Source organism: Schistocerca serialis, chromosome 3 (assembly GCF_023864345.2).
Source record: "Schistocerca serialis cubense isolate TAMUIC-IGC-003099 chromosome 3, iqSchSeri2.2, whole genome shotgun sequence".
Lineage (NCBI taxonomy): Eukaryota > Metazoa > Arthropoda > Insecta > Orthoptera > Acrididae > Schistocerca > Schistocerca serialis.
In genome coordinates, this window is record NC_064640.1 from 46690666 (window position 1) to 46705910 (window position 15245).

The 15245-nt window shown below is 38.4% G+C and overlaps 1 protein-coding gene across 1 annotated transcript in view; it reads left to right on the top strand.

The window, feature by feature from the left end:
- LOC126469698 (uncharacterized) overlaps positions 1–15245 on the top strand; it is an 894140-nt gene that overhangs the window by 305059 nt on the left and 573836 nt on the right. Inside the window, exon 10 of the mRNA XM_050096872.1 lies at positions 9907–9984. Coding sequence (XP_049952829.1) covers positions 9907–9984 — 78 coding nt within the window. The remainder of the gene's footprint in view (positions 1–9906; positions 9985–15245) is intronic.

The following is a 15245-nucleotide window of genomic DNA, read 5'->3' on the forward strand; positions in this document are numbered from 1 at the left end:
ATCCCCGCAATGTTAATATATGCCTACTATAGGGAACATTTTCTCACAAACTACTGGAGACAGAGAGGTAAAAATTTTACTGTATGTGCATTCATATGTTACAACAATACTGAAACAACAGTTTATTGTCAAAGTATTTTCTTACAGAGATATTGTACATTTATTTTTAAGTAAATTTTTTCCATCGCTTTTTACTAGACTATCACCCCTAAGTCTTTTGTAAATCAAGTAATTAAAAAATCGTTGTTTCAGTATGTAATAGGGACCTATGTCACTACGTCATAAAAATTTCAGACTTCTAGGTTGACCAGTACCTGAGATAATGTTCCTAGATGAAGTAAAAAGTAAACTTACGGGAAACGGAGAAAGAAGATTAAAACATTCCTGATCCGTAGCTAATACCCCCTTCACAGTCTTCATAATCATCTTCAAGTCTTCTTTTGGCACCCCTCTGCACCTGTCTTGCTTTTTTCACTAATGTCTTGATTATATTATCAGCATGCCTTAGTCTGTGCTGATCTAAAAAGAACATAGCACGTACCGTACGGGAACCAACACACATACCCAACTTTTGAAGGACCTGGCATTTAGTTATATTTCCAAGATTGAAGGTTGCCACAGCATCATACACACCAAAATGTAGTGTATTAATTCCGACAAACACTGTTTTTGGGAGACGATGCCATATCACACTATTCAAGCACTCGTTGGGGTTCTGCGTTTTTCCGTGAAGACATTTCATCAGAAGACTTCTGTCAGCCAGATCTCTGAAAATGGGCTTTATTTCTGCCATGATGGCTGATGGTAGACTGTGGTGGTGAATGTATTTCTCTCCTGTTGTTAGTCCCCTATTGTATTTACACCAGCTGTTTTCACCTTTGGGGCACAAACCATGTTGTGGATGCTCATCCGTGGATGCGGTGTGGAAATATAAAGCCCATATAGCTCTCCTCATTTCTTCAAGATTGCCTGTATTTTGCCTGATTGCAAGGCCATAGCAGTTCTGAATGTGGTCTATTATGGAATCAGTCAATCTTCCTCTGCCATCCAAGGTTTTCCCATCATCTAGTTTTTTCCCTTTCATAACTGATTTTAACCTTCTCAGCCTGGCACCCATTCTCTTCTGCACATGTCCTATACATTCAAGTTTGCTTATATTTACACTGTTCCCATATGGTTTGCTTTCCAAAACTTCTTTGAATGCTTTAGAGTCACCATCTCCCAGATATTTGACATAGCGAACATTATACCACTGTGAAGAGCGATGAAAAATTTTCTTCACCCCAGCAACCTCCATGCCACCACTACTACCATAATAATTAGCAATACAGTCATCACTGTGTTCATTTTTCAGCCTGCCTGTGCACCTACAGTATTTAGACATTATTGCAACATCAATAACCTTGCCAGTATCAACACTAGTTACTGTTACAACACCATTGTTGGAGGTGTGGCCCCTTTTCTGCCACGTGCCATCAAACGCCACTGTGAGGTCACGACTGCCGTCATTTTCTTCCACTGCTTCTTCCACAGCAACCTGCATTGACTTCTGTGCGACATCTTCAACTGCAGATCCTAGTACATAATTGTAAGCTTCAAACTTTGAAGGTGCACTTGGAAGATTTAGAACACCACATAGCATATCACCAGCTGCTTTGCCCTTACCAATTGCTCGCAATCCATAAACTAACCTAATATTTACACTATAAAGTTCAGTTTTCTTGTATCCATTATTTACAGTTACTGAAACCGAACTTGGAAACTTACAGCTGTATTTACAAACACTGCATATTAAATTAAACTGGGCAGCCAGGCCAACATGGGATTCTACTTTCAGAGAAACGTTTCCATGACATTTTTTGCAGCACAAACTGTTTTCAAGAGCTTCACACAATATATTCGTATCAATGAGTTCAAAAACTTCATTCCCTCTATCAAGTGAATTATATTTCTCTTCCAAATCTCTTAGTTTTTTATGAGAAGCACTGTTTTCATTTGGTGTAAGTTCGTTCGGCAAATCAGTAATAAGTGGATTCACATTTTCCAACAGTGATGATGATGAACTGCTTTGCTTTGCTAATGAATCATTATTTCTTTTCTTTTGCCAGTTCACACGCTTTTTAAATACTTTTGCTTTAGCTCTAGGCATTTTCACTGCGAAAATGAAGCACTAAATACGAAATAACTCAACAACAACTACTTTCTTATATCACACTGTTTACAAAACAGTCCCGCCACAAAGTCAAAGAGTAACTTGAGGAAACCAGAGAGAAACATTTTCGGGCAACTAGTGTATAAATAGTCGCTGGAAACCGGGATATTTGAATTCATGTCACTTTAAAGGTACTGCCAAAAAGTTCATGGTCAGCCACGAGAGACGTGTATAACTAAAGCGCAATACCCGATCTCACAAATACATAAAAATAAAATAGTTATAATTGTAGTAGAGCTATTTATGATATGTCATTTTAAAGAGGAAACATGGCAGAATATAATACGCCAATAAAAAAAAGTTCGATTTTTTAACCCAAAATCCGATTCCGTATCCCCTTAAGTGAGCTTCAAAGTCTGAAACACGCCCCAGGCCCTCCTCAAAGATATCCTTAAAGTCAGAGATCAAAGATTCCAATGATTGATAGGGAACGTCTTCGGAGACCAACTGTATGGTGTCTGCGATAGAAAAACTGAAAGCTTGAAAGGCATCCGGTCCAAAAAGGTTAGTGGAGCTCGCATCACTGACAACAATAAAAGTAAGAGGCTGAGTGACTGATTTTTAAGTAACATCGGTAGTGAATTGACCCAGTAGGGGAGTTAACTGTTTACCATAACCGCATAGATGATGGTAAACTGGTGCCAATGGGGGTGACCCAAGGTCGGAGTAAGTTTGTGCATTCAACAAGGAAACTGCTGCGCCCGTATCTACTTGCAGTTGTAATCGGCGTGACCGAACCGACACCTCGATAAAGAGTTTGTGTGCCGATGTGTCGGGAGCCTGGCCCGATGAAACTTCCTGAATGCCAACGTCCATGTCCTCTGTACCTGCTTCCTTCGATTCTTTTGAGGCTGAGTGGCAAACTTTAGCAATGTGTCCTTTTTTTATTACATTTGCGACAAACGGCCCAACGCTGGGGACACTCTGACTAATCATGACGGATATAGCACGATGCACAGGATGGTAACAGGGGCCAGCGGTTGGAACTCTGTTTATGTGCCGTGCGGGATCGGCCGTAACGGCCGGATTGTACCTCTCGCACATAATCCACCACGGATGCAGTGGATATAGTCGCGCTGCCCTGAACCGCCGTGACGTTGCACCAAACTTCCAACTGTTGACCTGCGGCGTGAGAGACTTCATACGATTGAGCAATGGACAGGACTTCCTCAAGGGAAGGGTCTTCCAACTGCAGGGTCTGTGGCCAGACCTCCCTATTAGGTGCCAAACGAACAATGACGTTGCGCACCATAATGTGGGCATACGACTCTCGCGACTGTTCCGTGACAAAATGACACTTGCGACTAAGACCGTGCAGGGTAGCGGCCCATGCCCGGTAAGACTGATGGGGCTGTTTCTTGCACTGATGGAACTCGACCCGAGCCGCCACAACATCCATGCGGCGGCGATAATATGAAGACAGCAATGAACACAATGCGTCAAAAGACAAGGACGACGGTTCCTGCAACAGCGCTAGCTGCCGCAAAACTTGATACAGCGATGGAGATATCCAAGACAAGAAAAGAGCACGACATACCTCAGCATCGGCAACATGAAACGCCTGGAAATGCTGCTGAAGGTGATGTTCATATGCGTCCCAATCCTCTGCTATCTCGTCATACGGGGGAAAGAGAGGAGGGAATGGCGCTGGAGCAGACTGTGTGGAGAGCAACGCTGGAAGCACTTGTTTCATGGTTGCCATGAGCTCCGTCTGCTGCTCAACCAAAACCCGCACTAAATCCTCCATACCGTGGATAAGATGCGAAACCGGAACACCGATGCAACACGTGAAAGAATGACACTACTTGTCGCCAATTGTGTAGTAACATGGTTCACGTTTTCCGTCACACTTCACATAGAGTAGACCGGGAACTGTCTGCTAGGCATGCCCGATGTGAACTGACTGGGCACGGCCCATGCTGCCTGAGTTGTTGTTCCGCTGGCCAAGGGTGTGGCCGAATTCTTGCGTGCCTTCTGGTGGACGGGACTTTCCTTGCGGCAACTACTGTCTGTGACGCGCTGTGCCGAAGTGTGCCTCCCGCGGGCTTTCTGGTGGCTACTGCACAGGCAGAAAATTTACACTACTTTTCTTCCTTGACATACTGTTTCTGATTCGATTCTCACAGCTGTTGGCTGCACCCCTAGCTGCAATTCCACTGTTGTTGTGTGCTGAAACAGACACAACAGATGTGCCCTATACTGCTAACTGCACTCATCACTATGTGCTGTCACTGCACTTTTTGTCCATGGATGTCTCATCCTACTCTGCACTCTGCGCCATCTTGTAGCATGAAGAATCTTTAGTGACAATTTACAGTGTAATCCCATTGACCATGCACACAACGTTAACTTTTATTCTCGTAGCACTTCAGCACTTCCTATTCCTGATTTACACTAACATTACTTTCATAGCAACAAAAAATTTGATTTAGTTTCATCAATTATTATAGTTCAACAAAAGCTCAAAAACAATTCAAACACAGTTCATAGCCTATTTATCACAGTTCTTATGCAGTTCTCTAGCCTATTTATCACAGTTCTTATGCAGTTTCTAGCCATTTACGTTTCACTTGTACATGGTCCCTCCTTAGCTCACTGATCGGTTACAGTTCACATGGCTTGTTAATAAAGTCTAGCCTCATCAATCCAAAGCTCTTTGACTTCAAAGATATTTCCCACAAGGGTTGCCATGTAGGTGAGGGGGGGGGGGGGGGGGGGGGGGGGAGAGAGAGAGAGAGAGAGAGAGAGAGAGAGAGAGAGAGAGAGAGAATGACTTTACGTGTGCATGATAAATCCCTTTCCTCAAAAATTTCCTTCCTCTATACCTCCCACCTCCTCTGTGTTACCACAGATGATGTCACTGATCTCATTTGTACTAAAATTGCAGTATACACGAGGTGCCTAGTTTCTTCCACTGCCCTGTGTGGAATGCATAAGTTCTGAATAATGTTCACCAACCTGCAGTTTTCTGTAGTTGTTGCCCCTGCACAGAAAACAACATGTGTGCCATGAGTCTGTTATGTTGAGGCTGTAATAAGCTGTTAGCAAGGAACTGATATTGTATAAATAATTAAATTTTGAACTGGTTTCTCTAAACTGGATGCAAGAACAGATTTAAATCACATCAAATTTTACACATATTCCTGTGACAATAACAATGTTGCAAGCCATTGTGAACTCTTGGACAGTTATTGAAGAGGTTGAAAAATCTGTGTCATCATTCTGTGGAGAAGTGGGAGTGGCCGCTTTTAAGATTGACAAATGTATTAGATCAGATCCTGGTTTTGAGTTTATGAAGCTGACAGATAAATATTTTGTGACAAAAGTGTAAAAAACTATAAACTTGACCAGGCTTCGCCCCAAGTTTCTTCATTTAAGTATGCACCTGTTACTTCCTGTGGCATAGAAAGTTCATTTTCTGTGTACAAAAATACTCTGTCTTGTAAATGCATGAATGTAAATGAAGAAAAGTGGGATAAATTGGTTACTGTGTACTGTTTTAGAAGAAAGTAGAAATAAATATAGAACTGAATACCACATTTTTTCTGCCTTATTGTGCACATTTAATGATATGGTACTGCATGAATGCATGCATGTTTTACTATTTGATAGTGCATGAAAATATTGGCTCTAGTAATAACATTATGACTAATTTTATGAGTAAAGGTATTAACCCAGTAAATAGTTGAGGTGCTGAGTCGTTGATAGATACATACATAAAAAATGCAGAGAACCTTGCTAGGTTTCCAACGAAGTCTTGCACACAGTTTAATCTGCTAGGAAGTTTCAAAACATGCATACTTCCCTGGAGAGTGAAAAACAGATTCTGAAGGCAAAATTTAATAATTGTGTTGATTGGTCTTGATGGCTACATTTTTTACATATGTAGTTGAAGGTAAACCATGCATTTAACCAATTCACTGCTACACTCATGTATATACAGGTGGCAGATGCTACATGTCAGGTGATATGCCCATATATATATATATATATATATATATATATATATATATATATATATATATATATATATATATATATATATATATATATATATATATATATATATATATATACGGTTTCACTTTTCAGTTTTGTTTGCTACACTTGTTTTAAACTGGTTTCTTATGTTGCTTAGCCCTGATAAGTACTGTTCTGTGTTAGGCCTGTTTACTTCACTCCAAGCCAAAAAACTGCTTTATACTATTGTGTTATTCATTCTTGTTCATGAGGTTCAGTGTACAGAATGGCATCTTCTTCTTACATTGCTCGCACTGAAAGAGTTGTTTCAGCATTAAACGAATTATTTAGCACATTGGAAAGTGTAGATGAAGATCATAGTTTCCATTATGCTGACTGTGATATAACTTATAATAAAGCTTCAGTACTTTTCCATTCTGATAATGGGTGCTTAGATGACAATTCATATTAATATAACCTGGAGGAAAATAAATGCATCAAATATACTCATTCAGCTCCAAACCAAAGGAAGGATGCAAGATATCAGTGTTCAAATTGCAATGTCAGGTTTGTGTATTATTAATAGTTTCCAAAAGTAATCATACATAAAAAAATGTAAGTAATTGTTTTTGTAAAACTGCAAAAATAAATATGTGTGAGCTGTATTTAGATGCCCAAGAGTTTAATTGTTTATTTTTGACGTAAAGAGACACAAAGAAAAAAGAAAAAAGTTGACTGCCAGAAAGTCTGTTTCTGGCATGCTTTTATGACACTGCAGTGACAGGATGCAACTTCAAGTTTTAAACAAAACAATTGGCGTAAAACACGAGTTCAGCAGTTAATTCCATGGTGAATAGTTGAACAGTACAGATTTAAATGACCATGCTACCAGAATGTCTGGATTTGGTTATGCTGGCTATATTGCTTCATATGCTATCACTGGACAAAGGCAGATGAGATTGAGCACAATAATAAACAGTTTTTTTTCTTTTTATTTCAATTCAGGATCCAGCAGAATTATCTGGCAACTACTTTCACTATAATTAGATCTAGTTGCTGAGTGGTTTTGGCTTTCATACTTGCACCATCAGCATAAAAGGTACATGACAAATTCTCTAAACGTATCATAAATTATAAAAAACAAAACATAGCCAGACATTAAATTTCATTTGTATTGCACCACATTAGCCTGTGAAGCACCAGGAAATTGGTACAGTTCTTCATTTGAGCCATTGTTCTTGTCTACTGTCTGTGATAATGCATTTCACAAATGGTCTTGCATGGTATCACAGTATGGGTTTCTTTTGATGTTTCCTGAGAACAAAACACCACCCATTTGTTTTATGTAAGGTTACATTGTGACAGGTTCGTGACTGAATCAAGTTGTTCTAGCCTATAAGAACTGCATTGCATTGCTATCTTTCTTTTCGACAGTAACTGAATCCAGTGGGAAGCCATACATTCTGCACCATGGTTTCTCTGAAACACTTAATCCAAAACACTCTTGCTACCTTTCTGCTGGCTTCTTGAGTTACTGGCTCTTTCATATGGTTTCAAGTATAACTGAAAGGTTGCTTCAAGACATTGTAGAAATAATAAAGACAGCAGACATGCTACTTTCTTTTATATATAGTATTTCAATTAACTTTGTACAATCTAATTTAAGAAATGGAATTGTCAGTATTAAATGTCAACCATGTCCCACCACTTGCCTCAACCAGTTGGCAGCTGGTTTGTTCTTTCTTCCCTAATGTGTTGACACATGAGTGATAGTGCATTCATCCATTCTTTCATCCATCATATTCTGTAAATCCCAACATAAAACAAAGCCTTCAGGGATGTGAAATGGGCTTAGTTATACATTTGCAGGCAGCAGCAACAACTGCTGACTACAAGCCAAACAATGTGCTCCAGATAGGAAGAAAGAAATAAACTTTATTTATGTTCAAACTGAATACAACAAAACAGTCATTCAGCCTTGAATATACACTACTCGGTACCAGTCCACTGACAGTCGCTTCCATTGCAGTAGAAGACTTCGTACGAAGATGACGTCAATGTGGCCCTATCGGTGGAGAGTGGTAAAGCTCAAAGATGGTCCAGAAGGGAGGTCCCATTAAGGCAGAAGCTCATAGCCAGTTGGAGATAGACATGGCCACCTCAGAGAGATGTCTTCCTCGAATGGGCAGATGACACAGCCAGAGGAGGGAGCAACAATAAGCTGCACACAGATGGGCTGCAGGTGTGGCTGATGATGGGGCCAGCATGGAGAACTGGGATGAAACACCAAGCAATGGCTGGGCTGCAATGCAATGTGAAGCCATTAGTGGATAGTATAGACAACTCGGCACATGGCTCGCAGCAAAGACATCTACAGCCAATATGGTGAACACGGACAGCACTCGGAGTGAGAACATGTACACAATTCTACATGTATGACAGCACTGGGCAGTGAGAGCCCTGATTCCCTGATTAAGGGAGTGGCAACCACACTCAAAGCTATGGCCCGAAAAGCACTAATTGCGGTGCCTCTTGCATCTCCAATGGCAAGACTGGTGCCACGTATGACTGTGGCAGCTGTCAGTGATGTGGTTGACAACAAATACAGTTTGATGATGTTTGTGTTTAAACAGTTCACCTTGCATATCTGCAAATTTGTTGCTAGCTGCCTGGAAAGGTGGCAGTCTGCAGTACACATCTGTGTTTCGTACCTGTGGATCCCATGCTAATACCATGTATACTAACATGAAACTATGACTCAGCCTAATCTAATTAGATTTGTAGCTGTGATAATTACTTCAGAAAAGTTCACCCTTGCTCCCCCCTCCCCCCTCCCCTTATCCTACTAAGGACCTGTTACTAAATAATACTTCAAACAAAGCATTTATCTAACTTCTCACAAACCCTTGTCAGCTTTCTATATACTGACAAAGTCAAGATCTGTCTTACACAATTATTTGAGTTATGCAGAATTACATTCTTGAGGGAAAGTATTTTGATAAGTAGTAAAAATAGTGGTTAATGTAGCATTCTTTTACTTTGACCTGAATAACTTAGAATCTTCAGTTTCCTGCCTGATATCCACTGACAATGTTTTATAGACTTTTGCACCAAAATATGAAACTTTATTCTGAAACCTTGCACCCTAGAGACAGATGGCATAGTCCTTTTCAGGGTCATTCAAGACAGTCTTTGGTTGTAGCTGAAAAACATTCAAAAGTGAAAGGCATCCATACCTCTAGTATGAGTGATGCTCCACAGCCAGGTGTTGCTGTCAAGGAGGCTTAGTGAACTGTTGATGATTCCCCCAGTATGCATGTAGATAAGATGGCACTGTAGAATTAAATGGTTGGTTGTAATATTTGTCATAACATGAGGAGGAAATGGACAAAGAGAAGTTTCTAAATAACAAAGAATCTGTAACCTTACCAACTTGTGTGCTATTTTATTTGTAGGAAAGCCACAAACAGTGTTGCCTACTCCATTGTGTATTTTTAATTGTGATGTTGAACTTGATAGTACTTAACTGAATAGAATTGTAGTAGTAGTTGGTGGTGGTGGTCATGATTTGATGTTCATAATCCTAATTTATATAAATTGTACCAGGTAGTGTTCATATCTGCCAGTCACATGGCTATGATATTGCATTTTTTTCCTTTCCTTTGTTTATAAAAGTTACATATTGTTCTTGATAGCTGCTTAGTTACATTGACCAGTGTTGTATTTTCTAACAGGTGAACCATATGCTGAATCAGCTAGACAGAAGAAATATTTTAAACCTAGCTGGTGGCACAGAGACCACAATGAATCAGGTATATATTCACTATATCTATGCTGTAGTCATGGTCACAATTAGTTTTTCACTTATGTGATTTCTGTAAATATTGACAGGGTAACGCTGTGAACTGTGTTATGTATAGTGTGCAGCTATCATTTTTCTCAAATTTGGTCAAATTTTATTTATACCTCATAATGGGATTGTTTGATTTTTGTCATAATGGAATTGTTAGGAAGAAATAAATGTGAAGTTTGAAAATCAGCATTAATTAATTCTATTACTACAAAACATGTGTATGAAAGTTCCTGGTTGTTCAGATGATTTTATTTCAAATTATTATGAGTCTGTGAGAGTTATTGACTTTCTGAGGCAGGTGTATAATAACTAGAGTCCAGATTTCTGTGTAAACACAAGTTGCATGAATTTTTGCATGTGTGGCCATTTGCTGGGTAAATGTATATTTTGTAGATGGTAGGATTTGGGACACTTGTAATGCACATTATATCACATTTTTGACCTTTTTTTGCAATAACGTGCATGACACCATCTTTTATTGATTTATTCATATGAACTACGCCAAGGTGCAGAACATAAGCAATTCTGCAAATTGGTTGCAGTTTGTGAACTTCATAGTGAGCTCAAGTGCCCTACTTCAGTTCGGTAGAAGTCAATATACTTTGTGCCAATTAAATTAAATTAAAAAAGGGTATTATTATTGTTATTATTGTTATTGTTATTATTGTTATTGTTATTATTGTTGTTGCACAATGCTGCTCAATACGTAAAGAAGGCTGGGAAAGCTATTAAATATTTTTATCAAAACTTGAAATGTCTAACATGTCTGGCCCATGTGCTACATCATGTAACTGAAATGGTAGTATAAAATTTGATTGTGTGAATACACTGTTACAAATAATTATACTAACAAGGAAAATTGCTGCACAAAATACAAAGGTTTGAAACTGCTGACAGCATTAAGTCATATGCTGCCCTTTTATTCCAATTGAAGGTACTCTTAAAAGCACTTGTCCATGTTGCTGGATTTAGAGAGTCTGCCAGAATTATCTGTGCCTCCACAACCTTTTTTAACCAGGTGGGGTACCTGGATTAATGCTGCCATCTTTTACTATGGTAATTTTGATTACGTTGCCAGTAAGAGACATTGAATTTCTACAGATCTATTGAAGTTGACATCTCTTTGCTTCATTCTACTGCAAAGCCTTAAGGTACTGCAATGTAGGTTTTTTCCTGCATTTTTAGGTTATAGGTTTTTGAGGTCACTAACGCAGTTTACATTAAAGACATGATAGTGATATTCAAGGAAACAGATATGAGGCAAGACCAGATGCACATCAAATCAAATTTTGTGCATTTTCCTTTGGAAATACCATAGTTGCAATTCACAGGTGGAGTCCCAGATAGTTATTGTAAGGGTTCAAAAATCTTTGCCATCATCCTGTGGAGAAGAGGGTGTTGCTGATTTTAAGATAACAAAGTTATCAGATCATATCCTGATTCTGAGTTTACAAAGAAGACAAATAATATTTTGTAGCAAAAGTGTAAAAAAACTATCAACTTCATCAAACTTTGTCCAAAATTTCTTCACCTAAATATGCATCTGTGTCTCCTTGTGACATAGAAACATAATTTTCTGTCACTTTTTAATTCTTTATCTGCCTTATTATGCGTATTTAATGATATGACATTGCATGAATGTATGCATGTTTTACGATTTGATAGTGCATGAAAATCTGGGCTCTAGTAATAACATTATGAGTAATTTTATAAGTAAAGATATTAACTCACCAAATAATTTAGGTGCTGAGTCACTGAGAGACACATAAAGAAGACAAGAGATGCCTGATAGCTTTCAGATGAAGTCTGGCACATTGTTTAATCAGCTAGGAAGTTTCAGTACTACACACACTCCCGTGCAGAGTGAAAATTATGGTATTTACTCGGGTATAAGACAACCCTGAATTTAAGATGAGCCCCCCCTCCCCCCCGTCCCCCCTTTACGAGTTGTTTCTTGGGAAATATATTTTTTTAACACACTCTGACTAATCAAATTTACAAACGCTTATTCATAAAAGGGATGTGTCTAAATAGTTAACATTATGCCTATTCTGTATTTATGCAATTTTTTTATTGTTGACATTATGATACGACACGGGGAAATTAAATAAAGAAAAAAAAATTTTTGTAATTATACTCTGCATTCTCTTGCTGGTGTATCGGTAATCCTATGCTTTGTATTTTCTTGCCTGTCCACATATGTTTCATCAAATGTCTGTTTTTCACCTGTGCTCCGCAGATGTGTACCTGGGCAGCGGGAGGGGGAAAGGTTGTTATATGTGGCTTACGACGACAGCATACAGCAGGTCATTTGGTCAGGTCTTGTAAGTGGACATCCATTGCTGCCGTTAAATGACAGAACAGGAAATTAGGTAAAATGAAGAGAATATATTCAAATTTAGAGTACACAAGGGGCACGCCTAGGGTTGGAAGTTGCCAGATTTAGGCGAGTTTAGGAGGTTGAACGACTAATTGAAATGGGCAGCAGAAGGGAGGTGGTTCATGTTAACTTACGTTAATCGCCAGTCATGAAACGTAGAACTGGAGGCTTTGCCTACCATGAATGACATCTGTTCTGCTTGAGGTCTGTATCACAAGAGAGTGAGGCAACTGTGTTCTGCACTGCAGAATACTCCAGCATCCACACATGTGACCTGTATCCCACCCACGCTGTTTGCCAAAACCAATGGTGTGAATTAGCTAGCAGTTTCAGCAGAGGGCTGAGGGCATCTCTTGTCAGCGGCGTGAACTGGACGGAACTGCATTGGTTCTGAAAGGTGGGCAGCTTGTGTCATGTATGCACTATGGAAGTTGCTCTAGGAGCAAACTTGTAAAGATTTGGCTGGGCTCTCCTAAATAAAATTTTATAAACCAGTTGCTTAAAATATTCCTTGACTTGCTGCCACCCGGTACATTACTTACCCCTTCAAGAGGAGTGGTGACTCACATTGTTTACAAAAGGATGTCAGTCACTGCTGGAAAGACGGTTTGCTCTAGTGGGAGCCTTAATGCTGTGGGAGGGTCCTGTTACAATTGTTTTCATTTAGTGTAAATGGCAGGGGACTTAGATGTTGTCAAGTTTATCGAATTTCATGAGTTAAGAAAACAGTAAAATATTAACTGTTCAGATTTTGGGTGGCAAAGCAATAGCTCCTGTAATAACTGAAATCATCATCGTCCAGATTATCAGTTCTTAAAATATATGAAGTTAAATCATTCCAGGAAGCTTCACAAAGGGGGAATGAACTATTGTGGTTTCTGTTAGGTTGAGGAGAAAAAGAAATCTATTATGAATGTACTGTTTTGGTAGTAAACTCATTGTCATAGAAAGCAGATGCTGTCCAAACTGTATCAGCACTGATCTTTTAGTGGTTTACAGACCCCCACTTAAAATGTGTAGTTATTTGTATTGTCTGGAAAATATTAATCACGTTTCTACTTAGTTGAATTAATACCACAATATTAAATGCAACAACATCATGACAGAATACTTAATTCTGTAATAATCAAAGTATTTGGGTAAAAAACATAATAAATCAGCTTACTGCAGAACATTAACATGTGGTGTGGGTTAGAACTGGTCTAAGTGCATTTGAAAAAGGGTAATAACCTAAGTCAAAACTTGCTATATCGTCTATTTTTGCGGCTAGTAGTTGCACTGAGTTGCTCGGGCTACGAAACATTAACACATTTCAGTAAAATGTCATTAAGTCGTAGAGATAGTGTACCAAACCTTATCTATATTAACTCATGTTAAAATAGAGAAGTAAAAAGCCTTTTTTTATACCGACAAAATCCTGGAGTTATGGATGAAATCAGGGGATAGCAAAGGCTGCGCATCAAAACCCATGAATTTCTAGTATTTACATTCTACCTACTCAATTTACATTACCTTATATCAGCTCATAGAGTAACAGTCCTTCAAAACATAATGCACTATGGCATACTTAGGCATACAGAGAGAGAGAGAGAGAGAGAGAGAGAGAAGTGTTACATCTATAATTCCACAGTAGTTTTGACTGGAAAAAAATTGTAGCATAAACTAGCCAGAGCATCTATTGAGTCACCACTACCTTAACACGGATACATCATTGGAAATGGCAAATGCAACCACATCATAGTGAAAATTTTGGAAACGCAAAAAGAAATATATACCTATTCATTTAAAAACCATTTTAAATTACCTCATGAGATACTAGTGTGTATGTATATCACTTAGTTTTACACATGAATTAATTAGTTAAAACTGAGACAAATGATAGTTAACAAGGTTGAAATGTGACCAAATAGTGGTCTGAAGGGTGACTTGTGTGACTAATAATATAGGTCTCAAAATGGGTAGCTATAATTAATATTTCTCACAAGTTAGTGCTCAACAGAACACAATATTGTCCAGCTGCCAAATGAGGATCTGGTATGACCTTAAATATTTGTGGGATGAGTGCACTTTGTGTAAGGGTTTCATAGTCATAACACAGTTTTGATTTACATTCATTAATTGTAGAAACCACATAGTGCTTTAAATGCTTATCTAATTAACAGAAGCACAAAATAAAATCATCAATGTGTGTCACATCATTACATCACATTTATAAAAAGAACATAAGGCAAAAGTACTTGAGGGGCCAGATATGTGATAAATCATTAATATCCATTAGAATTACGTAAAAATACTGCTCATTAACTCATGAAAACCATGGTACGACCCTAAATCCCTTTAGCAGAAAACCACGGGAAAAGTTATTAATTGACATTAATTTAAGGAGATAAAATATGAAAATACACCAAGAAAGTACAAGATCCAATGCTTAGAGTAACACATAGATTTAATATTTTTCCCAGTAGCGTCACTCAACTGCAGTGTTTTACAAACAACAATTATCAACAAACTGTTCTCTATAATTAAAATTACAACCAGAAAAAGTGAAGGAAAAGACCAGAACAGCACTTGTTTGATTGTCATTCGAAAATGAGGATCAGTTACAACCTTATTTTTTCCTCTAAAATGGCAAAGTTGTGGAAAACCTATCTGTCTTGTCCACTGATCTTAGAGTTTACTGTTTTCAAATTATCATGGGACTGTCACATGGCATAAAATAAGCTTGTAAAAAAATGTTGTAGGCATGGAGAAACACAAAGCAAACTCTAATAAAAATAATTAAAATGTGTGTGCACTGTGATGAAATGGCTAACAGTATCCTCATCCATCCGTAAAACTTC